Source organism: Xylona heveae (assembly GCF_001619985.1).
Source record: "Xylona heveae TC161 unplaced genomic scaffold L228scaffold_11, whole genome shotgun sequence".
Classification (NCBI taxonomy): Eukaryota; Fungi; Ascomycota; class Xylonomycetes; order Xylonales; family Xylonaceae; genus Xylona; species Xylona heveae.
In genome coordinates this window covers 140,535-165,911 of record NW_017264203.1, presented here as the reverse complement: position 1 = coordinate 165,911, position 25,377 = coordinate 140,535, and the positions used below count along the sequence as shown (strand labels likewise).

The 25,377-nt window shown below is 49.5% G+C and overlaps 11 protein-coding genes across 11 annotated transcripts; 5 read left to right on the top strand and 6 right to left on the bottom strand.

Moving 5' to 3' along the window:
- Nucleotides 1–256: 256 nt before the first annotated feature.
- L228DRAFT_250288 (hypothetical protein) lies at nucleotides 257–1,716 on the top strand. Its single transcript, XM_018333288.1, has one exon. It carries the CDS (start codon nucleotides 690–692, stop codon nucleotides 1,440–1,442), a length of 753 nt encoding a protein of 250 aa, XP_018185421.1. The 5' UTR covers nucleotides 257–689; the 3' UTR covers nucleotides 1,443–1,716.
- A 54-nt stretch (nucleotides 1,717–1,770) lies between these two features.
- Nucleotides 1,771–2,759, bottom strand: L228DRAFT_233238 (thioredoxin-like protein; the record flags this gene model as incomplete). Its single annotated transcript, XM_018330626.1, has 3 exons — nucleotides 2,436–2,759; nucleotides 2,014–2,360; nucleotides 1,771–1,953 (listed from the first exon to the last, which is right to left on the bottom strand). Exons 1-3 carry the CDS (start codon nucleotides 2,512–2,514, stop codon nucleotides 1,771–1,773), a joined length of 609 nt encoding a protein of 202 aa, XP_018185420.1. The 5' UTR covers nucleotides 2,515–2,759.
- On the top strand, nucleotides 2,526–4,143 carry L228DRAFT_263208 (hypothetical protein; the record flags this gene model as incomplete). The annotated part of the gene is made up of 9 exons (XM_018334475.1): nucleotides 2,526–2,701; nucleotides 3,032–3,056; nucleotides 3,264–3,288; nucleotides 3,335–3,420; nucleotides 3,481–3,600; nucleotides 3,630–3,747; nucleotides 3,872–3,876; nucleotides 4,045–4,055; nucleotides 4,134–4,143. The coding sequence occupies exons 1-9, from the start codon at nucleotides 2,694–2,696 to the stop codon at nucleotides 4,141–4,143; spliced, it is 408 nt and encodes a 135-aa protein (XP_018185419.1). The 5' UTR covers nucleotides 2,526–2,693.
- Nucleotides 4,144–4,264: 121 nt separating this feature from the next.
- L228DRAFT_263207 (hypothetical protein) lies at nucleotides 4,265–5,965 on the bottom strand. Its single transcript, XM_018334474.1, has 2 exons — nucleotides 4,666–5,965; nucleotides 4,265–4,581 (listed from the first exon to the last, which is right to left on the bottom strand). The coding sequence occupies exons 1-2, from the start codon at nucleotides 5,809–5,811 to the stop codon at nucleotides 4,537–4,539; spliced, it is 1,191 nt and encodes a 396-aa protein (XP_018185418.1). The 5' UTR covers nucleotides 5,812–5,965; the 3' UTR covers nucleotides 4,265–4,536.
- Nucleotides 5,966–6,919: 954 nt separating this feature from the next.
- On the bottom strand, nucleotides 6,920–8,179 carry L228DRAFT_270639 (hypothetical protein; the record flags this gene model as incomplete). The annotated part of the gene is made up of 1 exon (XM_018335434.1): nucleotides 6,920–8,179. The coding sequence occupies one exon, from the start codon at nucleotides 8,177–8,179 to the stop codon at nucleotides 6,920–6,922; it is 1,260 nt and encodes a 419-aa protein (XP_018185417.1).
- A 376-nt stretch (nucleotides 8,180–8,555) lies between these two features.
- L228DRAFT_263205 (DUF663-domain-containing protein) lies at nucleotides 8,556–11,610 on the bottom strand. Its single transcript, XM_018334473.1, has 4 exons — nucleotides 11,403–11,610; nucleotides 10,880–11,349; nucleotides 9,700–10,824; nucleotides 8,556–9,629 (listed from the first exon to the last, which is right to left on the bottom strand). The coding sequence occupies exons 1-4, from the start codon at nucleotides 11,509–11,511 to the stop codon at nucleotides 8,817–8,819; spliced, it is 2,517 nt and encodes an 838-aa protein (XP_018185416.1). The 5' UTR covers nucleotides 11,512–11,610; the 3' UTR covers nucleotides 8,556–8,816.
- A 102-nt stretch (nucleotides 11,611–11,712) lies between these two features.
- L228DRAFT_233227 (BING4CT-domain-containing protein) lies at nucleotides 11,713–13,782 on the top strand. The gene is made up of 2 exons (XM_018330625.1): nucleotides 11,713–12,503; nucleotides 12,565–13,782. The coding sequence occupies exons 1-2, from the start codon at nucleotides 11,838–11,840 to the stop codon at nucleotides 13,537–13,539; spliced, it is 1,641 nt and encodes a 546-aa protein (XP_018185415.1). The 5' UTR covers nucleotides 11,713–11,837; the 3' UTR covers nucleotides 13,540–13,782.
- Nucleotides 13,783–14,401: 619 nt separating this feature from the next.
- On the top strand, nucleotides 14,402–17,068 carry L228DRAFT_263203 (amidase). The gene is made up of 8 exons (XM_018334472.1): nucleotides 14,402–14,820; nucleotides 14,962–15,240; nucleotides 15,364–15,502; nucleotides 15,620–15,711; nucleotides 15,775–16,062; nucleotides 16,160–16,207; nucleotides 16,417–16,861; nucleotides 16,947–17,068. The coding sequence occupies exons 1-8, from the start codon at nucleotides 14,536–14,538 to the stop codon at nucleotides 17,060–17,062; spliced, it is 1,692 nt and encodes a 563-aa protein (XP_018185414.1). The 5' UTR covers nucleotides 14,402–14,535; the 3' UTR covers nucleotides 17,063–17,068.
- Nucleotides 17,069–17,157: 89 nt separating this feature from the next.
- L228DRAFT_250283 (hypothetical protein) lies at nucleotides 17,158–18,594 on the bottom strand. The gene has a single exon (XM_018333287.1). It carries the CDS (start codon nucleotides 18,562–18,564, stop codon nucleotides 17,347–17,349), a length of 1,218 nt encoding a protein of 405 aa, XP_018185413.1. The 5' UTR covers nucleotides 18,565–18,594; the 3' UTR covers nucleotides 17,158–17,346.
- A 480-nt stretch (nucleotides 18,595–19,074) lies between these two features.
- L228DRAFT_250282 (hypothetical protein) lies at nucleotides 19,075–21,149 on the top strand. The gene is made up of 3 exons (XM_018333286.1): nucleotides 19,075–20,262; nucleotides 20,398–20,504; nucleotides 20,565–21,149. The coding sequence occupies exons 1-3, from the start codon at nucleotides 19,404–19,406 to the stop codon at nucleotides 20,853–20,855; spliced, it is 1,257 nt and encodes a 418-aa protein (XP_018185412.1). The 5' UTR covers nucleotides 19,075–19,403; the 3' UTR covers nucleotides 20,856–21,149.
- Nucleotides 21,150–21,802: 653 nt separating this feature from the next.
- L228DRAFT_270633 (hypothetical protein) lies at nucleotides 21,803–25,273 on the bottom strand (the record flags this gene model as incomplete). The annotated part of the gene is made up of 4 exons (XM_018335433.1): nucleotides 21,803–23,393; nucleotides 23,564–24,252; nucleotides 24,331–24,631; nucleotides 24,693–25,273. 4 exons carry the CDS (start codon nucleotides 25,271–25,273, stop codon nucleotides 21,803–21,805), a joined length of 3,162 nt encoding a protein of 1,053 aa, XP_018185411.1.
- Between the last annotated feature and the right edge of the window lie 104 nt (nucleotides 25,274–25,377).

Here is a 25,377-nt window from a genome sequence, read left to right as displayed (position 1 = left end):
ACCTACCTAGACAAAATTTAAATATAAATTTACATACAAGACAAGTTATAGCCCCCACTGCCCTGCTCGTCAGTCTAGTTTCGTTCGTCTACTGCTTCTACTGTTGCGCGCAGTCAGCGTCAGCAGTAGAAATCAGTAGTCAGCACTCAGCGGTAGCAGTCAGGCCACTGATATAAAGTTATACGAGCCACCTGACTGACATTGACGTTGACCGTTACGTTGACCTATACCTTGACGTGTCCAGTGCCAGTGGTAGAGTCTGCCAACCAAGCCAAGTTTCTATTTGATTGTTATTTATCCGTTGTCCTCATATTGTTATTTACTCACCGTTCTCATTGTTATACCACCTCCCCTCCCCGTCTCCGGCTCTCACGGGCATAAGAGCAATTGCATCGATTAAAGTAACAAATACAACATCAACATTCCAATTTCACATTCTACCAGAATTGTACCATTCTACCATCTGCAACTCGAGTCCCGAGCTAGAGCTAGGACATACATACAGCATACAGCATACAGGCATACAGGTAGACAACTACAGACTACCTTACATACACATACACATACACATACACATACAACATACAACATACAACATTTAAACGACCTCAACCTCAAATCCAACACTACAAGTCGAATAACTAGAAACTACCTTACATTGTATAAAGACAAGAATAAGTGCCTGCACAATGGACAAGACTCGCGCTACCACCACCACCACCACCACCGCCGCCAACGACGATACCAACAACAACAACAACAGTGGTACTCAAAACAATGACACACCCGCACACTCCCACGTCCAGGCAATCCATACGTCCCTCACCGCCACCGCCACCAACAACAATAGTCAAAACAACGGTAACGGCAAAAACAACGGCAAAAACAAAAGCACCACGCACCTCGGCAACGACGGGGTCCTACGTGCCTTTGCGCCCGACGGGACCGTGCTCGCGCACCACGCGCTGAGTCCGGACGAAATTGCAGTCGAAGTGGACATGCAGCTTCATGCGTGTAGATTGTATCTGGCTAATTATCCCAATGGCTGGGCTCGGGCCGGCGGAGCAGAAGAACCGCCCTCGTCAACCGAGGGAACCCACGAAATACAACAGCGCCCGTCAAGCCACGAAACACAGCAGCAGACAAGTCAAGGACAGCAGACGAGTAAAGCAATAGAAGCGCGTCTCAAAGCATTGGTCGAGCAGCGGGTGGACGGTCGCGAGGTCCCGCTGGAGAAGCGACAGGATCCGGATATGTCGGTTCTGCCGCCTGCCGTGGTCAAGTGGCGAGAAGAGAACCAGGAGCGGGAGAGACGGAGGGGGGCAAGACGGGAAAAGAGGAAACAAGAGGGGAGGGAAGAGGAAGAGGATAGTGAGGATAGTGAGAGCGAGGAGGAGGGATCTGGGTGGGGTGCGCCGCCGTCGACGCCGTGGAGGGCGTGATGCAGAAGAAATGCTGGGCAGATGACTGTCAATATCGATAACAGATAAAGCAGTGTGGAAAGACTGATATGCATGTAACGTTCACAATATTGACCATGGCATTTGACAAGTGGTAGGTAAAAAAAAAAGTCTATTTAGCGCTATGCTGTCTATAACAAAGGAAAAGTGGAAAGCGCCAATGCAGGTCTAGCAAATAGAGATCTAGCTCTAAGCCATCTAGCAAGATTATACGTAGCAGCATCAAAGGACCAGGAGTTAGTCAACTCCCGTGGCTTTTACACATGCATCTTTATCATGTGTGACTGAAATGTGAGAGGGAATCGTAAATTTACTGGCCGTGAACCTTGTTGAAGTACTCCTTGGAGTCGGTGGGAGTAGCCTTGATGGTCTCGGCACCGGGGTTCCAGTTGGCAGGGCAGACCTCGCCGAACTCGTCGGTGAACTTGAAGGCATCGACAAGACGGACGGCCTCGTCGACGCTGCGGCCAACGGGAAGGTCGTTGATGGTGATCTATCAGAATTAGTATAGTCCGGGGGGGATGATAAAAGATTGAGGGGAGGTGAGACAAACCTGGCGAAGGATGCCGTTGGGGTCAATGAGGAAGAGACCACGGAGGGCGACACCGGCCTCCTCAATCAAGACGCCATAGTCACGGCTAATCTTCTGGTTCTTGTCGGAGAGCAAGGGGATCTTGACCTCGCCGAGACCGCCGTTCTTGCGGGCAGTGGTGCTCCAGGAGAGCAAGCTGTACTCGGAGTCGGTGGAGGCGAAGAGGACCTCAGCACCACGCTTCTGGAACTCGGCAACCGAGTCGCTGAAGGCGATGATCTCAGTGGGGCAGACGAAAGTCCAGGCCATGGGGATGAAGGCGAGGATGACCCATTTGCCCTTGGAGGTGTAGTCGGAGAGCTGGACCTCTACACTCAATATTAATACCATTTAATCATTGAGATGAAAGATGTTGACTTCAACCAGGACTGGGGGGAACATACCCTCAAAAGAACCGTCAATGACGGCGGTGGCCTTGAAGGCCGGGGCGGGGTGCTGGATGCGAGCGATGCCGGAAGACATTTTGAAGAAATGTATGAAAATTAACGGAAGATGTGGTTAATTGTAGAAGTGGTGATGATGATGATGATGGTGATGATGAGAAAAGTGTCGAGACGAGGGAGAGATAGCATATATAAATTTCGGCACCGGGGGACCAAACGGGTGGATTTGCTGACAACAGCCGACCCAGCCAGAACACCATGTTGAGGTAAGCGTTGCGCTCCCACTAACTTATCCTCTCCCACTACAAGAGACGTGTGTAAGGGACGATTCTTGTGGTCTGTCGGGACCGAATTATCTCATCCCGACCCCTGTCTGACTAAAACAAGGTTGATCTAATCCGCCGAATAAACTCTGTACCTGGCACCACACCATTCTTGCTGCCACTATCACTTATCTGCCGGCCACAGTTACTGATCTTTACCATCTTACAATTAATCATACCAAAGAGACCCTCTCTCAATGACTCTATACTCAGTAGATATCTGGTATTCCCATGAATCATTGACATTCATATCCTTTACAATATACATCATAGCAGACACAGTATCATCTATTCTCTGGTACGTCAGGCCGAGTTCGGTGCGGTCGGCGGCACCTACGAGAACGCCACCACACTAAATCAAAGGTGGTTGGATCCTTGAGCATCCGTTTGATAAGACTTGTGTATCTATACTTCTATACCCCATGTATCATTCATGCTCGCAAGTACAGATACTTTGGATCGGTTTGCTATCCGTAATGCCAAGCCGATTGCCGGTACTACGTAGTCCACCATCCACCACTTGTACAAAGGTACACTCTGTCCTCTATGAGTTATGAGCTAACTGATGTTCCCCAGTCGATATCCGATATCAGGATCCAGGATCCAAGATCCGCATTATTCTCGTTCTGTATTTGTACTTTGTCCTCTATGCAGTGTATGCAGTATGTTTGAAGGTTAGATGCTATTGTATAGAGCCACTCGTACTTTGTACGGTATGCTAGATGCTGTGCTCTCCCACCAGACCGGCATACTGCCGGCTGCTGTCAGTCGTTGCAGTCGAGCGATACAATACTACAGTAATCCATAGACACCTCCTGCGCCCTCGACAATCGACCTACAGGGTACTCATGCTCAATATTACCTACCGTAGTTAACCAGTGCCGCACTACGTGTACCTCCTACTCCCACCACCTTTTACCTTATCTCTCTATCCGTACTTTGTACTTTGTACTTTGAACTTTGTACTATGGGACTGGAATTGCAATACTGTAGGTAGGTAGACGTGCGAAGTGCACAAATCACATCATATCCGTGCACAGCAATTGCAGTCCTGCAGTCCGAGGCCCAGCGTGAATGACGTGCTGCAGATATAAGTACAATATTCACTAAAAGACCAGGTAAGTATCAATGTTCAGAGAAGTACCGCAGTATGCAAAGCCTACAGCGCAGGGAGCGCTATACAGTAGAGTACTGTAGTAATCAACCATTTCAAAGCAATGGGTCGAGAACTCGCGGGTTATATAACTAAGGTAAAATGTGGGGATACCGGATTACCTACCGTACAGGTTCGCGAACGGTGAGCCCCACGTGTTTTACATGGCTTCATCCCTGGCTGCGTGCTGAATACCGCTCACTAGCTATACAATGGAAATAGATTAAAATAAAATAAAATAAAAACACAATGACCATATACATGATGAAAATAATAACGAATATAAATTTGATGAGCACAAGGGAAATTAATATTCATTATATATTCACAGCAACTCTTTCGCTGTACATGAAGCCTGACTTAGATACAGAGAAGAAACGATATAAACAATATACCGACCCATGGATTCGAAACATGGGGTAACGAGGATGATCAAGCCTTGTACATGTAAAAAGAGGATAAATAAGAAAGAAGATAAGGATATCTAACAAAGTTTATCCAGAAACTATTCTCCCCTGTACTTTGTACTGCGGGATAAATGTACACAAGTAATAAAGAAATAATGAGAAACAAAGCCTATAAGAATTGCTGTACAAAATGCTCCGCTCCAATGCTCAACTTTTAATCAAAAGCCCTCGCTCATTTGTAACATGTGGCCCATTTTCTCAATCTGTCAAAAAAGTTAATATCAATATACTCTTCAATAATACTCTACTGAATCAATATACTCTTCAGTAGACGGAAAGAAACTCACCTTGGTGCGCAGGTATCCGCCCACCTCCGGACTATTAAACCCCTGCTTGCCATGACTTCGCCAGGCAAGCGGAACCATGGCCACTCTCTCCTTGACCGTGACTTCACGGTTGGGCCCCTCCACCGCACGAATCTTGTCCGGATTATTCGTCAGGAGCCGAATGCCCGTATCGCCTCCGAGCCCGAGGTCTACCAGCATCGCCGTGGCGAGACCATAGCTACGCGCATCAGCGGGATGGCGCAGAATCAGGTTTGCCTCTACCGTGTCGGATCCCAGGTCCTGCAGATTGTATGCCTTGAGCTTTTCGCCGAGCCCAATGCCTCGACCTTCTTGCCGTAGGTAGATGATAACGCCGCCGCTGCTGCTCGCAGACGGTAGTGCCATAAGCCGTGCCGCTTCGTCGAGTTGCTCTCCGCAGTCGCAGCGAGCAGACCAGGCGGTCTCGCCAGTGTAGCATTCAGAGTGGATTCGGACAAGAGGTGAGTTAATGGAAGCGGGAGGTGCTGTTGCTGCTGAAGAGGTAGGCGTAGGATTATTAGATGACAATGGTGATGATGATGGTGCGCTGGTAATCTTCGAAGGAGGCTGGCGTGGTACAGCGCTAGGAACAGGAGAACTGTGTCCTATCTGATCCACCACGCTCTTAAGTTTCTGTTGCTGACTCGGCCCCGACTGTGGTTCTAATCGACTGGATGTTCGTCCAGGGTACAATCTCCCCGTGTAAGCGCCTCGTATCATTCGATCCATTTCTGTCTCGCCCGGCCGCGGGGCATCTAACGATTGGGATCGGATTTGCGAGCCAAATACTATAGCCAAGTGTTCTTTGTTGTCAACATTATTCTGGTACAGATGAAGAAACATTTCAGTGCCGGTAGTTGTAGGGATACGTGCGCGCACGACGCAATTGACCTCCGGCAGCGCCTCGAGAAGCCGTTGTGGCTCTTCATTTGACGTATCGACCGGTATTGATTCCGCCTCACGACTTATCGCAGGAGTCCCTGTCCCAGGTGTCGCGGGCGGCGTAAAAGCTGGACTGATGAGTGCTGGCGGGGGATTCTCATGGCGGAGATCAGAAATCGTCTGAGCAAATGGATACTCGACCGGTTCCAGCACGGGCGAGACGTGCGCTGGAAGTTGTTCGCTCATTTTTGTGGCTAGAAACGAAAAACTTCAAGCGTTGAAAATTAGAATAGTGGAGAATTGGAGGGTATTGACAGGAGGGGCGTTGCAATTGTGATTGTGAATTAACTTCGAAAATCACTCTGTGTCAGCGCTCAGTCATGATACTGTAATCAGGGACCCTGCGGCTTCGGCGATGGTGGCTGAACCCGCCGATACCTCGGTGGGGGTAGACGCATAACTGAAGAATGGGGAGGTTTAACCGACCGCCGCAGAATGCAAAAGAATCGAATGCAACCCCGCGGACGAATTCTTACTCGCATTACAGAGTACTCTATCAATTTGTCACAATACCCATTTAACATTTCTTCTACATATTGAAAACCGTTCGAGGCTTGAAATAGTTTCCAGAGTATATTTTGCTTTCAGCCGGGACATTAATTTTTGTACTCAACGGTTACTGCACGTGCGATCACACAAGCATAGACAAACAACCAAGAATCATTATGCAATAAGACATGCTAAATTGTCCAGAAATCATATCTTCTTGTGCCTATGACGGTACTAACCAGCTCCTCCTGGGCAAGAGCCAAAAGAATGAGAGAAATAATACTATTATTCTGAATGACTGGCAATCTGTCTTCATCCCTGCGCCGAGAAGAGAATTTGTAACAAGTCGTATATGGGTTGCCAATGATTGTAGCACGCCAAACTTGCAAAGCGTAGTGTCGCTCTTTTCATCATAAAAAAGATGTAGGAGCCGACAGCACCTTATAATACGCCCTTTGATGGAGCGAAGGGCACTCCAAGTCGGCAGGACTATTTGGACATATGAATAGCCCAAGCAAATGAAGCTGAAGGATGACGGTAATGAAATTTCACCTTGTACCGGAGTGAAGGTTCGTCATACCGCAGATGTGAATCTCGTGGCGTGTAAATGACTCCATGATTGAGGGTCTCAGACCCTTGGTTTGCTAGTGACATCTGAGCAAGCAAATACAGGATAGCCTCCACTATAGTCCATGATCTCGATGAAAGATAATCTTCGGGTCCTGACTCCTGCGCTCATCACTGTTGGGTTTAGCTGCCATAAAGGCGCGCATAAAATCAAGATGGAGAAGTCCTAAGTCGCATGTCATTCGTCACGGCCACCACGCTCAAGGCCGCCTCTTCCCCGTCGGACACGCTCTCCAAGGTCAAGCTCGCCAGCTTTTCTGTTAAGGCCGCTGATAAAGTCACCTCTACCACCAAACTTGGAGGACCGAGCCCGTGCTGCATCTTCTGACTCGCGCTCAGCTTTCTCCCTCTCTGCAATAGCCGCCAGTCTTTGTTCACGATCGGTGTCCAGTTGAGATGCATCCTGCTGCATGGCGGCCAATTTCGCGGCACGCGTCTCTTCGGCCGATGGTCCAGAGCTACCACTGCCATTTTGCTGACGATCATGACCATTCCTGTAATCGTTGCGAAAACCATTTCGACCGGAGTAACTCTCCTTGAGGCCCCTTTCGCCAGAACGATCCTGCTGCTCACGGTGACTGTATGAATCCCCATTTCTGTAGTCTTTTCTGTAGCCATTTCGATCTGGTGATTTGTGCCGAGTCAAGCCGTTCTTCTCACGGCCGGGGGATCGTGATCTTGAGCGAGAAGGTGTGTAGGATCTCCGACGATGGTGGTGACGCCGCCGGTAACTATCTTCCTCTTCGTCATCCCTTCTGCGTCTACTGCTCCGGTGGTAGTCGCCATAGTCATCTTTGTCGTCGTAGCGACGACTGCGTCTATCCTCATCGTCTTCCCGCCTTCTTCGATGACTTCTATGGTAGTGGTCCCTGTCATCATCACGGTGTCGGTGGCGATGGCGTTTTCGTTCTGAATCTCGACTCTTCTCGTCAGCACCAGCTGCTTTAAGGAGCTGCCGTCGCCGGCTCGGGTCATTCATCATTGCTTCGTAAGCTGCTTGTTCTTGCTTTTTGATGGCAAGCATGGGATCGTCCCGGACCTTTGCTGCCGTGTCTCGAACCGTATTCGCGCTCTGCAATGCCATGAATGATCCCTCGTCTGCCGCCTTCTCCAACTTCTTGTGCTCGGTGCCCTTGATCAGAGGATCAATCCTTCGTTTTCCAAGCAGATATCCTTCCATCTCCTCCGTCGTACCGGCTTGACCATCTGATGGACCAGAATACATCCAGTCCACACGGTTCGCCCGCTTATTTCCTCCGGCTGCTTCTTGCATTTGCTGCAGTTCCTGAATCTGTCGCTCCTCCTGTCTCTCCTTCATGATCTGTTCGATCTTCTTGCGCTCATCCAGCGCCTTCTTTTCCTCTTCCCACACCCGGCGCTGATTGCTCATCAGCACGGGGTGCCATGATTTCTTCAGATTGAGATCGCCGCCACCCATTTTCGAGGTTTGTTATTGTCGGAGAGAATTAAAAAAGAGTCGTAATACGTTGTTGCGTCCAAACGGACTGGAGGGAGCGCTCAGAAAAGTTCTCTTGACTCAAAAGGCCCTGATAACCATGCGACAATCTCGAGATAAACCCAAAATTGAAAGCGAGCGGCGTCACTGGTTATTGGAACGCGGTTGCGTGCTGCGAATGTGAAGATCCCAGAAAGGCGTGGCGGCGATATCGCTTGGAAAACGCGGAGGCGAACAGGCGAACGAGGGAAGCGGCCAGGCGGCTTGTCTACCGAACTGACGGCTACTGGGTCTCACCTGTTGCGTCGCATCACCTCAAGTTCGCTGCAAGCATTCTATCGAATTAAAAGCATTAAGCGGTGGCAATGTGAATATATTCATAACCTAAAATCTACACAATAATGATGCTTTTACTTTTAAATCAAACTTGAATAGTATCAGTCTCTATCGGTGTGCATAGCCCGAGAAGACTATTTACCGCCCAAAGACCATAGACCATTGACCAAAACACTAGGGTAATCCGTAAGCCATCTATTTGATTCCGAGTCATAATTTTTGTATCATGTCATATCCCCTCTGATCTGCACGCTTGACAGAAGGAGGAAGCTAAAGATTTCCTTCATTGCTCAAGCATCTCGGGGTGAAATGGCTTGGCACTCCTTGGGAAAACACGCTTATACAAACTGATGCCGACGGCATCCTGGGGATTGATAGGACCATCAAATGTGGCCTTGAAGTATCCATGAGTACCCAAGCTCTCTTTGATGAAGCCGCTGCGGCCACGTCTGGTCCACAAAGGCATGGCCTTGAACCACGCGACGTCCTCGGTGTTGAAGAACATGTACCGGATCGTGACGACCTTCTTATTGATCTTGAACGGATGTCCTGTGAGAATGACACGCTTGGCAACCACACGGCTTCGGTCCGGAGCCTGGGCAGTGCCGGTACCAATGAGTTCTAAGGGAACATTGGCATCGTCACTTTCACCCTCACCCTCGCCGTCCACGGCCATTTCTTTATCTTCGTCGCCATTAGCTGAGGGCGCCTGGTCTCCGTCAGTTGCGCCAGCAGACTTCTTCTTGAAGAAGAGTATTGGTACCGAACCCCATGTCAAAGGTCCGATGAAAGTAGCCATCGTGGTCGCGCCAGGATGTAAGAAGCGGTCAAACTTGTGAACGTTGTTTGGCGAGTTACCCATGGCGGAGAAGACAGGATTGATAACAATTCGGCGTGGGCCACATTGCATGATCAACTCCTCTTTGGCCTTTATTGGGTTGGGGTAATCCGTGGACAGCGTCATGCTAACGTTCGCGACAGTGCGCTTATGCTCATGCCGCAGCAGGGAGTAGACTGCCAGTGGCTCACTTGGGGAGTAAGTCTTTTGCAGAGACAAAGGCACGTTGCGGAGGTGAATGTCCACAAGAGTGCCGGGCTATATGCAATTTCAACTTGATTAGACAATGTGGTTCACAAGAATCCAACCGAGGGTTTTTGAAACTAACCTTGACACCGCCGACAAGGGCTTCCCTGGCGACCTGGCTTCTGACACCCTTGTAATTGGGCACATCGAGAAGGCGATACCATTCTTCCGGTTCGTGTCCACGATCCTCGGACGTTTCCCAGTGACTTGATCTTAAGCTCTTCAGTCCACGGTATCTGGCCAGACGCTCACGAGCGAGCATATGCGGGTGGAGCTCAATCTCATCGGGGAATTCGAGATCTTCCTCCGCCTCAGTCTTGCGCTGTTTCCGGTATTCTGCTATTTGCTCCGCTTCCTCCTCGGGGGAGGGGTCGACAAACATCTCGGACTGGGGATACTCCGAGGGCGCAGCCTCAGTGGGCTCGCGCTGGCCAGAGTGATCAAGCCCTTCCATGCCATCTTGCGGCAAAGCGGGGGCGTCCGTTGCCATGTCTTCATCATCTTCTTCATCGTCCTGGTAATCAATGTCCTCCAGATCAGAGCCAGAGTCGGAGACATCTCCTAAGTACCATGCAGACTGGTACTTGGAAGTTCCTTTGGGGAGCCTCTTTGGGACCTTTTCGTCGTCCTCATCACCGTCAGAGAAATAATGGTGTTCGTCCAACAAAACACCTTTTCGATCCTGAATCGGCTCGTTCATCATTTCATCTGTATCGTCCATATGGACCTCTTCAGGTGCAAGTTCGTTAAGGTCATCCTGATCCTCTGTGGGCTGGTCTACAATCTTTTCCTTGCCCTCGTCGTCTACTGCCATTTCGTCGGTGCGGCTGCTCTTCTTGCGGGCTTCCGTGGGAACTTCGACGATTTTCTCAATCTGGAAATCACCCCAGTCGCCCACTTGTACAATTCGGTCTGCTTTGAGACCTTTGCCTCTAACATGACCTCTGATGACGACCTCGCCGACCTGATCAGGCTCAGTGGCCTCACCCGGCCATCTAACCTCCTCTGCGAGCAACCAGCTGCGCTCGTCTCGCCATCTAATACCCTTTGGTGTGGTTGTACATAAGGATCGGATAACATTCGCGCAGTCTTGTCTTGAGTCCAGAGAATGGACTTTATCTTGAGTAGGGAAGAAATGGGTGATGAATGACTTGAGAGAAGCAATGACCTGTGGTCGGCGTTTGGGGGGATCTATTTTCTCAATGCCCTATTGTAAAATTAGTATAAGAGCTTCTTGGAAGGAGCGCATATCAAAACCATACTTGGACTGCAGTCAACACGTTAGAGACACCTTGTCCCTCAATGCTACGGAGCATCAGCTCTCCCATCTCGTCTACCTCGTTTTCCGGCGAAAGTAGAAACACGATAAAATCAGCCGCACGAGCCGCATCGAGCGCCGATAGAATATCCTTCTTGGCAACAATGTATTCGATTTTCTGCTTAAATCTGTCCACAGAAACCTGCAAGAGTCCGGCAGCAGGAACGTCGCTTTCGATATCGATGCTTGAGTTGAGAGATTTCACTGCCGCTGCTGCGTCAAGCCCCTCACATAGAGGAATAACAGCAACGAGCCTCGGTGCTCCGTCCTTGCCAGAGAAGATGCTGGTTGCCTTGGTGTGCTCTAGACGCTTTGCATTTTGTTTCTGGCGAGCTTGATTTCTCCGATCGAATTTCGACATGACTTGCTGGTGCGGGGTGCGCCTTTGTCCTCTTTCGCTTTGCTCAACCTTTCCTATGCAAGGGTCAGTATGGACTATTTAGAGCTCAGGTTGGGGAGATACTCACCTTTGGACTTCTCCTTTAGAGCATTCTTCGAGGCATGCCGTGACTTGTAAGGCTTATGTGAAGATTTGGTTGTGTTGCGGTGGTGATGAGCACCCGCAATTGGAGCCATGGTCGGACCGGCCTTGAACCTAAACGGTAAGGAATCCAGTTTGTCGATCGGCCGACAAATGAGGGAGTGCTTTGCGAACTTTGGCTTCAACACAAAAATCTCACGGACGAGAGAATGGCCATCGAAATACTCAAATAATTGATTGTGCGGTGTGGCGATACGATTAGATCGATTAGATCTGGAAAATTTCAAATCTTATCTGATCATCCAATCAATTGTGTCTTTTTTGTCGTTCCGGCTCGCGAACTTTTTGTCGGAGGAAACAGCAAGCTCACCGCAAACCACACATTTCCCGTTCCACGCAGGCCGAGGGTTGACAATTCAAAATGGAGGTCGAAAAGGCGCAGGCTGAGAGAAAACACTCTCAGCCCAAGAAGGGCAAGGAGTCGAAGGATTCTGAGGCTATAGTTGCGAAACGCCGCGCGGAAGAAGCCCATCAGCAATATGGACGAGGCCGCAAGATTCAAACCGGCACCGTTCGAGACAAGAAATTGCGCAGCAACCTCAAGGCACTGGAAAACAAATACAAGGATGCGACAGTCAAGGCGCGTGATGCAGAGATTTTGCTTGAGAACGAATCCGGACTTCTCGAGCCTGAGAATGAAATGGAAAAGACGTACAAAGTCCGCCAAGACGACATTCAGGCAGAGTTACCCATGGAAACAGCGAAGAAGGGATTTGAATTGAAGCTAGAAGGTTTGGGTCCGTACACAGCAGATTATACACGAAATGGCAGAAGTCTCTTGCTTGCTGGCCGCAAGGGTCATATTGCGACCATGGATTGGAGAGATGGCAAGCTTGGCTGTGAAATGCAATTGGGAGAAACAGTGCGCGATGCGAAGTGGCTCCATAATGATCAATACTTTGCCGTGGCACAGAAGAAATATGTGTACATCTACGATCATGCCGGCGTCGAGCTCCACTGTTTACAGAAGCATATTGAGGTTACAAACATGGAGTTCCTGCCCTACCATTTCCTCCTGGCGACAGTGGTATGTGGGCGTCAAGCTGTTTCTTTCCCAGCTCTTGCAAGTAAAACTGACTTTATATCAGGGAAATGCTGGTTATCTCAAATATCAAGACACGTCAACCGGCCAGATGGTTATTGAAATTCCTACGAAGATGGGCTCACCAACATCGCTCACACAAAATCCTTCCAATGCTATCCTCCATATGGGCCACCAGAATGGTTCTGTGACGCTCTGGTCACCAAACTCTACGACGCCATTGGTGAAGTTGCTGGCTCACCGTGGCCCGGTTCGGTCGCTGGCCGTTGACCGAGAGGGACGTTACATGGTATCAACTGGACAAGATTTGAAGATGTCAGTATGGGATATTCGCATGTTCAAGGAAGTAAACAACTACTTTTTGCGCCAGCCAGGATCATCTGTAGCCATTAGTGATCGTGGCCTCACCGCAGTGGGATGGGGCACCCAAACCTCCGTTTGGCAGGGCTTGTTCAACAAGTCTCTGGCAGACCAGGAGAAGATCCAGTCTCCGTACATGTCATGGGGTGGTGAAGGAAACCGAATCGAACGGGTGCGATGGTGTCCATTCGAAGATGTGCTTGGCATTTCGCACAATGCCGGATTCAGCAGCATCATTGTTCCTGGAGCAGGTGAACCTAACTTTGATGCTCTCGAAGTCAACCCTTACGAGAACAGCAAGCAACGACAAGAGGCTGAGGTGCGTGGCTTGTTGAACAAGCTGCAACCTGAAATGATCTCCTTGAACCCCGACTATATTGGTAGACTCGACGTTGCTTCCGAGCAGACTCGCAGAGCTGAAGCCGACTTGGACCGCAAGCCGGAGGATCCTATTGCGAACCTGAAGAACCGTGGCCGTGGAAAGAACAGCAGTCTCCGTAAACACCTTCGGAAGAAGGGAAGCAAAAACATTATTGACGACAAGCGGCTGAGAATCGAAGCTCTGAGGAAGGAGACACATAAGCGACACAAGGCAAACTTTAAAACGAGGGCAGAAGAGCTTGGCCCTGCTCTCGCAAGATTCGAAAGGAAAACCGCTTAAGGCGGATTTTTGTCAGACCATTGCATTGCTTCAAAAATTTCCCTTCTCGGCACGGTTCCAGTGTTGGCGCAGGATGTTTTGTTTAGATCAGCATGGGCGGCGTTTTTGGTAAAATGGCACATGGGATACCAGCTCCCTGTTTACAGATCTAGTGCAAGAAAAGTTCGTTGTCATCTACAGTGAATACGGTGGTCTACAAGACTACTTATCGATTCTACAACCTTACAATTTCTACTACCTGTCTGAAAGATTTCTATTATTTATTTCTCCTGTGAAGCGAATGTGAACCCTTGTGGTCAATCATCGCAGTATGTTTTAGAAATCATACGCAGTGATTGCCTGAAACGTTGACTTATCCCATTATCTTGGAAATAGAATGATTACAGGCTCACTTTGCATTCATCGGAGTAATTTCAGCTCAAATTGTCCACTCATTTTTGGCGAAATCGAATTTCTTCAGAAGCAGATTTATGCAACAATGCGTTGGCTTGCGGCAGCCTTGTAGTGGCGAAGTTCAACGCGAATAGACACTCGCCCAAGGGTTTTGCTGACAGTGTTTGTTACGGTGAGAACAGGAGCTCTAACGACTTTAAAATATCAGCTGTAATCCAATCACGAATATTAACGCCTCAGTCAATCTCTACCCTCATCAGACGCCTGTTTTATCTTCTTTCCTGAACCGACTGCATACAGTTGAGTAGTGTATGAATCCAACATCAGCTCCTTACCATGATTTACTCGTATTCAATCCAACGGCCTGGCCAACAGAAAGCAACTTGCGAGGCAGCTGAGCTGATAAATAGCATGCTTGGAAACCATCCATGTACAATATAATATCAGACCTACCGCGTGGGGAAAGTGGGGCCGCTCGTCACCATCATGACGATGACGAGTGGAGCGTGCTCAATACATATGCGGGGGAATCATTACAGATGATCGATATTTCCAGGCGTGCTTTTCCATTCTAATTGGCAAAAACCCGTCCTCTCATTGATCATGATCGTATCCTCCGAAGGCACATGGCAAGCCGCTGCCGAGCGCAAGCGGGCTGAGGTCGCAAAGCTACTGGGGCCATATACGATTCCTGGAGATGCTATTCCGCCTCCAGCAGAGCTTCCAGATGCAACAAATTTCCCTAGAGCTTACCTCGAGCCGAGGGAAATTGAATTCACCGAGAAACTGTCCATCGAAGAGCTTCTGGGAAAGCTTGCACGTCGGGAGATCACAGCTAAAGAAGTCACTCTAGCATTTTGCAAACGCGCTGCAATTGCTCATCAAGTGGTACATAAGTCTCGAGATTTGTTTTGTTCCTTTTATTAAACGCAGTGTGTAAAGTTTTATGAGAGGCTGTTGCATTAATTGTTTCTTTTTTCCGCTTTTGAAACTTGCTCTTATCGATTTCACACTAACTGTTGCATGTAGACAAACTGCCTGAGCGATGTTCTCTTTCAGCAAGCACTTGCCCAAGCCGATGAGCTTGATGCATATATTGCTGCTCATGGGAAACCAATTGGCAGGCTACATGGTCTCCCAGTCAGCTGGAAAGACCAGATCCGCGTCGAAGGTGCAGAGACCACTGTAGGTTATATCAGTAACTTAGGCCGGAAAGAAACAGCGAAGGACGAGGCACTTTTGGTCAAAGAGTTGAGAGAGCTCGGAGCAGTCATCTATGCTAAGACCAATGTTCCAACAGCACTAATGGTAAGTAAAAATTGCATAACCCTGGGTGATTTAGGCTCTTGGCTCTCCTGAGAATTGGGAACGCCTGCGATGAAGCAGACTGTTCCAGCATACACTGGACGCCACAGCTTACCAGGAAAATAGGCCATTGACACCAACAACAATATCATTGGGTACACCTGGAATGCGCGCAATCGTTTGGTGTCCGCAGGCGGGTCATCTGGAGGTGAAGCTTCACTATTGGCAATGAAGGGGAGTATTATCGGATTTGGAACAGATATTGGTAAGTATTGGCATGGCTAGATTTACCCATTTCGATCTCTCTTGATTTACTTTACTTTCTTTCTTTCCAGACTTGACGACCTGAGGGAGAAGACCGGCAATACTGACAATCATATAGCCGCATCCATTCGTCTTCCAGCCGCTTTCCAAGGCTTGTATGGCCTTAAACCATCTATTGGCAGATTACCATGGTCCAAGATTGCCGGCAGCGTACGTATTTCCCGTAATGCTCATAAAAAGAAATCTTCTCAATCTGACTCTGTATATATCCAGATGGAAGGCCAAGAACTCGTCAGCCCTGTTGTCGGTCCCATGGGCCACAGAGTCGACGATCTAGAAGTCATCACGAAATCCATTCTTTCAACACAACCATGGCTGCACGACCCAACAGTTGTGAACATGCCATGGCGTCAGAGCGAAACTGAAGCGGTCGCAAAGCATGCCAAGTCGGGAGGTCTCGCCTTTGGTGTCCTCCGCAGCGACGGGATAGTCCTGCCCCATCCTCCCATTACTCGTGCTATTGATGAGACTGTTGCAAAGCTCAAGGCTCATGGACACGAAGTACGTATTACTCACCGACTTCATTTGCCGGTGTACTATCCCTCAAAGACACGTGGTCCATCTGGGCAGTTGAAACTAACGCCGAATCTCTTTTCAGGTCATCGAATGGGAGCCACCATCCCACAAAGAAGCTTTTGAAATCATTGTACGTTCCTTCTTCCCTTCTTCTCCTTCTTCTCCTTCTTCTATCTGTCTTTTCCCTCTCTTCAAAGTCTTCTCTATTCCCCACAAAATCCTATAATCCCACACCTATCAACTCCTAGCCCTCGTTCCTATCACCTTCCAACTCGCCAATATAGAACAAAAACCTCCCTCGCACCCACTACATTTAACAGACCACTGACCAATCGCCAGTGGAGCCTCTTCGTCATGGACGGCGGCAACGACATCCACTCTTCTATCGGGTCTAGCGGCGAGCCCGTTGTCCCTCAGATTGCCAACATCTACGGCTCTTCTCCGGGCCATTTGACACCCAAGACCGTCAACGAGAGCTGGAGCTACGCCCTCCGCCGGAATGCATATCAGACCGCATACTTAGAATACTGGAACAGCACGGCCTCGAAGACGTCTACTGGTCGCGCAGTCGACTTTTTCATTCTGCCTATTGCTCCGACGGCGTCATATCTTCCTGGCCAAGCGATTTATCCGGGATACACGGGCGTCATTAACGCTTTGGATTATACGGCTATTTCTGTGCCAGTCACGACGGTCGATAAGGCGCGTGATCTGGCTGCGGCTGATGCTGGGCGTCAGAGGGGAGAGTATTTGGGTGAGATGGACGAGCAGGTGTGGAAACAATGTGAGTTCATCCAAAGTGGATTCATTTCCCTTCTTTCCAAAAGGAGGTGAAGGAAAAAATGCTCATACGTGTATTCGAACTGCAGATGATCCGAACTTGTTCCATGGAACGCCAGTAGGTCTTCAACTAGTCGGAAGACGACTGGAAGAGGAGCGAGTGCTTGCTGCTGCGGCGGAGCTGGGTCGCTGCCTCTCGGAATAAGAGGGGTAAGGATATCTCGAGCTCTTCCTTAATGAGCAAATGGGATGGACTTAAGAATCTGGTTTCTTTACTGGAATGAACTGATGATTTTAATGCAATGTGATGAAGTATATTGAATGATATACACAGTACTGTACAAGAATAGGTATATAAAGGCGAAAAGAATGATAGCACAATAACGCCGGAACGATATGATGAGATGCCGTTATGGCTGAGAATGCTAGGGAAAGAAATAAAATAAACAGAAAAGCGTAAAAAAGTACAATCTCGCTCAAAAAGCTACATCACCTCGCGAAAGAACTCGGCGTTACTCGTCCCGGCCCAGTGGGAAAGTTTCTTGCAGAGAGCAAGACACCCTTGACCGAACGAATCTCGTTTCTGAACTTTGTAATGCCATCATCGTCATTCTTGGCGCTTCCCACACCACCAAGTCCCGCGCCGCTAACGGAGCCGAGATACGAGCCTGAGCTAGACCAATACGCCGAACTATACGTGAGCCCATCAAGGTATGTTGAGAGGTCGCGCATGCTGGTAGTCACTTCGGAATTTGTCTCCGCGTCAAGCTCGTGGAACGATACCATCTCGTTCAAATGTCCCTGGAGTGCTTCAATACGGAGTTGCTGCGAAGTCGTGGGATCCGAAGTGCTGTCAGGGACGCCAGAGGTGGTTACTCCGGGTGGGAATAGTCCCGGAACAGGATGCGCCGACAGGCTGTTTGATTGACGACGAGACGTTTGCGTGCCAAAGTCGCGGTGGAAGAGCTCTGTCGGTTCCTCGGACTCGGTATCTAAGTGCTGAGGACCGTCGGTTTCGCCTTCCTCGGATTTAACGAACTTGACAGCGGCCAAGGGAGGGATTTCTGATACGAGTCCTGAGAGCTTCTCGTTCAACGTATCGACGTTGGTCTGCGCGGTAGAGGCGAGAGAATGCCGTGCAGAAGTGAGAGAGTTAAACATGGGCGAGAGAATGTATTTGTTTGCTCCGTAGGTTGCCAGGGCGGCGGCACCGGAGATGTACAGGGTTGTAGCCAGTCGGCTGAGTGTGACGAGAGGCGGTGGCTTGGATGCCTGTACGAGAAATTCTGGATACGTTACTACCGGCGGTGATTCTGAGGGTTTCGTAGAAGACGGTCTAATGTCTGATCGCGACTGGTTCTCGGAGACATTGTCGGCTGAAGTGGGCGAAGGAGGATCGGCCTTTGGTGCATCGCGCAGGAGTGTTTCAATGTCTTCGGATTTTATGTTTTTAGCAGAGAGGAACTTCCGTTTCAGGCTATCAGGAGCATTTCTGATCTCGTCATCCTTGAGGAATTCGGCAGCTGTTTCGAGTTGGAGAGTATATTCGGAATGAGCAGCGTTGTGCTGCTTCGGTTGAGCTGGCTCGTCTGCGTCCGGCGCATTGTTGTCTGATCTTTCAGTTGAAGATGCTGAATCTGAAATGATATCCGTCTTCTCCCTGTCTCCCTCCTGAGAGGATTTCTTTTGATCTGAAGAGTCTGTCATTGCTGTAGTTGTATGAAAGATAAGGGCGGTTTGTCGTGGAGTTGAATGATGCGGTCACATGTCAGCTATCAAGACCCTCGGCTGCTGAGTCATGAGGAGCGGTGATTGGACAATCGATTCACCGCCTTTGAATCAAGACACACCAATAAGTTATGGACACACCGGATTCTCATCAACCTTCTACTTGGTCTTATGTTCTCTAATTCGATATCATTTTACAATTATACTTTAGTCATCTCTTTTTTGCTTTCTCTCTCTCAATCAAGGCGAGTGAGGTTGAATGGAATGAAAAGCGTGACTGTCATATCGGTGTGACTGTTACAGACACGTATGAGCTACAAGACGGAGCGACCAGCCAAGCGGCCGCGACGGCAGAGCAGCGACTATGATGATCCCGACGACTGGATTCGACCTGACCAAGACATATTCCGAGCACAGGACTCAGGTACCACTTTGTAAGTATATTCCAGTGTCTTTTCCCCTGATGATTCAATTTATTGTACTGCGCGAGTGTTCTTCATCCATGGATTGTTGTGGTTTCAATTGTTTCAAACGCACCTACCACCTTACGAAAGATATACGTCCCTGCCGAAACCCCCAATCAACGCCCAGCCCATGCGAATCACGATCCATGGCTGGGCGTCGCCCCATACAGACACAGCCCGGTAGCCTGCAGGGCTGCCGGGTCATCACATAATAACACAAATAATCCGTCTTATGCCTGAGCACGCTTATTACTGATGCTCCTTGTGGCAAATCATCGCCGAGAGCCCATATCCATCCCAGTGTCTTTTTTTAAAATCTTGTTTTCATATTCTACACTACTCATCGTCTTCACAATGCCGCGGCGATCTCTCCGTCCTCGAGCTGCTCTAACAGAAGATGTCTCTCCCAGCTCGCCCACAGCTACTTCATCACGGCCGCGACGTGCAGCAGCAGCGGCAGTAGCTGCCAGTAATACTACCAGCCCAACGACCGGCCGACACGAGAGTTCGTCTCCCGAAGATCCCAAAAAGACAATCCGATTGACCGTCAACATGTCGTCTAAAGCTCGAGGTGCGATGGATTTGAAGCGAACACGCGACAGCTTTACACCGGGCGAGATTGTGACGGGACCGCGGGGGAGTCGCGCAAAGCGCCCCATTATCGAGGACAGCGGCAGCGAGGACGAAGACGACGACGATGAGGTTGAAGAGGAAGACGAGGTCGGCGACGAGGATGCTGAGGGTGAAAGTGACGATGTACAAGAAGACACGGAAATGGACGATGCTCCTCCCCCGCCCCCCGTCATCAAGAGAATGACGGCTCCTTCGTCAGGGAAGCCGGCGTTGACAGTGACGCCCGCGGACTCTGGCAAAGTAAAGAGCGTGGAGGCAAAGGAAATGGATTTAGATGACGATGACGACGACGAAGAATTATCTGATATTGAGTCTGACGAGGAAGACGAGGAGGGTAACGAGGAGGAAGAAGGCGAAGGTGGAGGTGAGGGAGAAGAAGAGGACGAGGAGGAGGAGGAGGAGGAAGAAGAGGAGGAAGAGGAAGAAGAGGACGAAGAAGGTGAAGAAGCGGAGAGCGGTGACGATGAGACGCCCATGTCTGGCAGTCGGGCCAGCACGCCGGATTACAGCAGAATGACCAAACGGCAACGAAGCCGACTAGACGAGGTCATGAATGCGGACTTGTTGGCGTTGCCATCTGGTGAGTGTTTGTCCTCTATATACCATTCTTTTCACCCCCTGTTCACTCAGTACCTTATCTATCACTACTCACTACCAGGTACCTATCCCATTTCCTTCCTGGCCAATTAATTAACCCCTTTTTTATGAAACTTAGAAAGCAAAGTGAAAAAGCACCTCACGGCAGAAGAACACGCCATGCGCAGAGCCGAAATGGCGCGTCGGCGAAAGAATCTCAGCGAAAAGCGCAACGAAGAGGAAAAGGTATTTATCTTTGTTCTCTCCTACCCCAGTGCTTCCTATCGTACTCACTAACACCATCAGATGGACACCATAAATCGTCTTCTCAAAAAGCAAGCCCCCAAACGCCGCGGCAAGGCCGCAGCAACCGTCACTGAAACCGCCAGCGGAGCAGCAGGCAACGTGACACCCAGTGCTGCCGCTGCCGCTGCGCAGGAAGTCATCCCCGAGAAACCAAAGCCCCATCTCGTCCGCTGGGTCAATTCCCGTGACGGAAGCAGAGTCGGCGTGCCCCAGGAATGGCTCAATGCACCAGTAGGAACAGTATTTGCTGCTGGCCAGGGAAATGGAAAAATAGTTCAAGAGGTGTCTTGATTTCTGTTTCTTTTCTATTCATTAATTCTATCCTTCCTGTCTTCCGGGTTAATCACTTATTTCTTTCTCCCTTTCTTTCCCCTACCGTTTTCTGTTTCATCCTTGCTTCTTTTCCCCTTTCTTTCCCCTGCTGTTTTCTCTTTCCGTTCTTGCTTCTTCTCTATTCATCTCGGATGTTCATCTTGATCTACGGATCATGGCTTATAGCTTTTTTCTACTATTTTCAAAAAATGGGACGGTCGGCGAATGGATCGGCGCTTTTGCTCACCTATTTATTTATTTTATTTCCATTTCCATTTGTTTTTTTTTTTTTTTTTTTTTTCAATTTTTTATCTTTCGTTTTAATCTTCAAGTATCTTCCCCCTTTTGCCGGGTTTGGTTTTACTTCTCTTGATACAATTCTTAAATTAAGCTTTACGTCTTTGTGTCCAAACCATGTGTCAATTGTTAACCATTTACATTGCTCCGCATTATGAGTATCCGTCGTATGTTCTCTTCATCTTTAGCCGTATCGATTTCTTTGGGCTCGCACCTTGGACCCGCACGTCGGACCTTTTGAGTCGCGGATAGTATATTCGTATTAAAGCTCGGGTATACTAGTATAACACTACTACTACGTAAAGTTCACTCTCGGAACTTGTTGATTGTGACTGCGTAATTCTATAGGATGGATATCCGATATACAGACGATAGTCGAGTGGGTATGTAATGTCGTTCACCAGCGAGTGCTGGGTAGCAGTGAGTAATGTCTTTCACGGAGACAACTTTGAAGTAGTGGGATGATATAAAGTGACAGTAGAGGAGGCAAGACGCAAGAAGCAAGACTCGAGTGGGAGAAGCAGGATGAACAATCGGTACAGTTAAGAGGATAGGACAATAAAACGGGTCCGGTGTTACAGGTCACCTAGACACCAATGGAGGTACGAATGGATCACATGATATAAGTACTAAACACCAACTGGACCGAGAGGACCGTGTCCGAAATGAAAATCCAAATCGGCAAAAAGTCCTTCCCAGTTCGGTTCTTGTTGTTGCTGCTGCTGTTGATAATGATGATGTTGTTGGTGGTGGTCGCCCGTTCCAGTCCCGGTTCCTGTTCCGGTCCCGGTCCCAGTTCCAGTAGCTAAATGAGTAGATGAGAGCCAGGTCATGTCGTCGAAGAATTCGGACCAGGATTTGTCCAGGTCAGCGTAGTTGGATATGATGTCGTCGTTGGTGGGATTTGACACTGACACGGAGCCTGACGATGGTCCTGACGCTGGCACTGGCCCAACTGGCCCTGAACCGGATGGCCCTGATAGCGAGGAGGAGGATAAGGACGAAGTCAAGGAGCTTGAGTCGTTGGGAAATGAAGTACTGTGGTTGGTAGAAGTGTTGGCGCGGTCGGGAATGGTGGGATTGAAGGCGGTGGGATTGGATGCAGATGTAGGGGCGCGCAAAGATGTAGATGTAGATGCGGATAAAGAAGTAGATGTAAATGTAGATGAAGGTATGGACTGAGATGGAGTAAAAGGCCGCGAAAGGACACTAGGCACCAAGTCGGAGAGACTAGAGTCTCGCGGAAGGGGAGTGAGTTGGGTATATGGAAACGAAGTGGATATGGAAGAGGGACCGCCAGACACAGGGACGGAAGAAGGATGGGAGGAAGAAGAGGGATGAGAAAAGGACGAAGAAGAAGGAGAACCGGACAGGAGGGCGGTGGAGCTGGACTGCGATGAACGATCCTGCACGGTGGAGCCTACAGAACCAACCTCATCAATGATGCGATACTTTCTCAGCATATCCACGAGCATCTTCAATCCATTCTTAATCCCCAACTTCGCCGTGCGGAGACTATTCTGCGTCCGGCCCAGAAAGGCGCAGGCCGCGAGAATCTTCTCCGTCAGGCGTTTCGTATCCCTGCTGCTTTTATTAAAGCAGACCTCGACCGTCAGGATAATCGCCGCGACAAACAAGTGGTGGTTGACGCTATATGACCCTTCCACGGCATAGTACAAATCCTTTGCATCCACAGAGAGTTGCAAGTCGATAACGTTCTCCGCGGACCGAATACATACGATGCGCGAGTACGCGTAGCGCGGGTCGACTGCGCCGCGGAACAGAAACGGGCGATGCAGACGACTGAGTCGGATCTGTAAACCCAGGTTCATGACCGTGCGGGCGAGCGAAAAGTAAGGAATGTCTTTGCATAAATGCTCGCTTTGCTTGATGCTGACCGGGTCGGTCCGCGCAAAGACCGGCAGGGACTCGTTGAATTCTTGCATTCGGGCGTCAAGGCGCAGGAGCGTCTCGTAGGACATGTCCCGCAGATCGAACGATGATTGCGGCAGGCTGTCGACGATCTCGCGGCATATTTCTGCTAGATTGATCCGCAGCAGGAAGATGGACATGGCGGTTGGTTTGGTCGATGTCAGGACCGGCTCGCCCTGCGCGAGGCCGACGAGCTCGTCGTCGACGTTGGCGGGGTAGTCGATGCACATGTGTTTAGGGTTGTGCGAGTAGAAGCCTTCTTGTGGGCCGGCCAGAGCGGACAGGAGCCTGGTGGTTGTCAGTTTTACCAAAAAAGAAGAAGAAAAAAAAAAAGAAAGAAAGAAAGAAAGAAAGAAAGAAAGAAAGAAAGAAAGAAAGAAAGAAAGAAAGAAAGAAAGAAAGAAAGAAAGAAAGAAAGAAAGAAAGAAAGAAAGAAAGAAAGAAAGGAAATTGCATACCAATCTATAGACACGAGATGCCACCACAAACGACGGCGGATTTCGAGCTCAACTTCGGATATCCCCTTTTGTTTATTTTCTCTTCTCTGCCGCGGCGTGTCTTGCTTATGGATCATCAATTGCCGCGCCATGGCTTCGTAACTAGCCCGCAAGAAATGTAACAATGGCGAAGGACCTTCAGAGTTCCAGCACAGATGGGCAAGGATGCTGGCCGTCTGGATCAAGATGGTCGACGGCCCATGTGTTTGTGATCCACTGACAAGCTGAGCTACAGAAATATCTTTCCATAGGCCCCAGTAATCTCGTACTTGATTGGATATCTTTAGGGACGGCGAGGTCACTTTTGGCCAGTAATATGCGCTGTTTGAGAAAATGGCAAATAAGAGTGCCACTTCGCTGGAATTGATCTCTTCGTTCCGGTCCTCCACTTGCTGATATACCCTGTTCAGCATATCTCGCGAGGTAGGCACGTGAAGTTCATGGTAGATGACATTGATGTGATCAATGTAAAAGTCAAACAGCTCTCGAGCAATTTCTCGTGCGGGAAATTCGCGTTGCACGTGGCTCGCTGTCAGGTTGGTGCCGCCCAGAAAAGGAGTGAATCTTGGGCTCGAGTCTGGGTTGGAAAGGGAAGATAACAAGAGTCGGTTCTCAGGCGACGACACGTCTGGCGTTTCGGAATTTTGTGTCTGGTTTCATAGGTCAATCTCAGGAAAAGAAACGCATATAGAAAAGAAGAGAAATAAGAAATGTCAGAGACATCGTACCTGGACACGGACTTGTCCATTTGAGATACTCATGCCTTCGTTTGGATTGATCGCCATTCGTTCCATGACATCCAGAGTACCGCTCTCAGGCTCCGAATGCTCGGATGTGTCCTTGTTTTCGAGTCTCGAAACTCGTTCTCCTGAATTTTCGCCTTGGAGGCTCTCTGTCACTTGGGCTCTGGATGCAGATGACCCTTGTCCCTCGCCGCGCAAAGGGGCTTCATTCTCGTCGCCTTGAACAGTACGATGGAAGACTGCCTTTTCAAGCTCGTGCAACCGTTCTTTTAGCATGGAAATATCTCTACTCATATGTTAGCTCTCTATCCCACTGCCCAAGATCATATTCAACGACCCAAACTTACCTCTCATAACGCTCCGCATCCACTAGACCCGCCCTTGACCCCCTATCCTGAGCTGCCGGCGCTGCTTGTTTACGCACTGCCGTTTGCACAACTTCCACATCACTACCACTACTCCTGCCTGTACTCAAACTTCCATTCCCCATCCAACGCTCATGACGCCCAGGTTGCTGCTCTTGCCGCTGCCACTGCCGCTGCTCCGTCCTCCCTTCTCCCAAACCGACCGCAACACCGCCATCATCTCTTCCGTCCTCCTCTTGATCATCAGCATACCTGCACTCCAGCCTCCTCGACGTGCAATTCCCACACGGTCGTGCTCGATCACACCGGAGCTTCTTCGCGCGGCAGAAGAAGCACGAAAACGGAGGCTGCCAGTACTTTCTCTTCTTTTGACTCGACGCTTGATTCGAACCATTCAATGGCGGCAGTGGAGTGCCCGTGATGGCTGTATGTTCGCCGGAGCCTCCCGGAGAATCGAGTCCGCGGGTCCCCGGGATTCCCCTGTCACGGTCTTGGTCTCTGCTCCGGTCCCAGCCCCGGTCCCCATCTTCTGAGCGATCAACGGCCCCGCGCTGCCGCTTCATACTTGGAATTGATAGTATATAAACCTCACAGCAACCTGTTGCAACATACGCAATCACGCGCCGGCACCGCAACGCTTACAACTCCAACCGCGCAAATTTCATAG

Excerpts from the sequence above, each read along its gene's own strand:
- L228DRAFT_263205 (XM_018334473.1), bottom strand. The coding sequence starts at position 11,511 with ATGGCTCCAATTGCGGGTGCTCATCACCACCGCAACACAACCAAATCT. Across the intron at positions 11,350-11,402 it reads TCTAAAGGAGAAGTCCAAAG|GAAAGGTTGAGCAAAGCGAA; the intron begins GTGAGTATCTCC and ends ACCCTTGCATAG. Across the intron at positions 10,825-10,879 it reads ACGTGTTGACTGCAGTCCAA|GGCATTGAGAAAATAGATCC; the intron begins GTATGGTTTTGA and ends ATTTTACAATAG.
- L228DRAFT_250283 (XM_018333287.1), bottom strand. The coding sequence starts at position 18,564 with ATGACAGACTCTTCAGATCAAAAGAAATCCTCTCAGGAGGGAGACAGG.
- L228DRAFT_250288 (XM_018333288.1), top strand. The coding sequence starts at position 690 with ATGGACAAGACTCGCGCTACCACCACCACCACCACCACCGCCGCCAAC.
- L228DRAFT_263203 (XM_018334472.1), top strand. The coding sequence starts at position 14,536 with ATGATCGTATCCTCCGAAGGCACATGGCAAGCCGCTGCCGAGCGCAAG. Across the intron at positions 14,821-14,961 it reads CTGCAATTGCTCATCAAGTG|ACAAACTGCCTGAGCGATGT; the intron begins GTACATAAGTCT and ends TGTTGCATGTAG. Across the intron at positions 15,241-15,363 it reads ATGTTCCAACAGCACTAATG|GCCATTGACACCAACAACAA; the intron begins GTAAGTAAAAAT and ends CCAGGAAAATAG.
- L228DRAFT_250282 (XM_018333286.1), top strand. The coding sequence starts at position 19,404 with ATGCCGCGGCGATCTCTCCGTCCTCGAGCTGCTCTAACAGAAGATGTC. Across the intron at positions 20,263-20,397 it reads CTTGTTGGCGTTGCCATCTG|AAAGCAAAGTGAAAAAGCAC; the intron begins GTGAGTGTTTGT and ends TATGAAACTTAG. Across the intron at positions 20,505-20,564 it reads AGCGCAACGAAGAGGAAAAG|ATGGACACCATAAATCGTCT; the intron begins GTATTTATCTTT and ends TAACACCATCAG.
- L228DRAFT_233227 (XM_018330625.1), top strand. The coding sequence starts at position 11,838 with ATGGAGGTCGAAAAGGCGCAGGCTGAGAGAAAACACTCTCAGCCCAAG. Across the intron at positions 12,504-12,564 it reads ATTTCCTCCTGGCGACAGTG|GGAAATGCTGGTTATCTCAA; the intron begins GTATGTGGGCGT and ends ACTTTATATCAG.
- L228DRAFT_263207 (XM_018334474.1), bottom strand. The coding sequence starts at position 5,811 with ATGAGCGAACAACTTCCAGCGCACGTCTCGCCCGTGCTGGAACCGGTC. Across the intron at positions 4,582-4,665 it reads GCGGATACCTGCGCACCAAG|ATTGAGAAAATGGGCCACAT; the intron begins GTGAGTTTCTTT and ends CTTTTTTGACAG.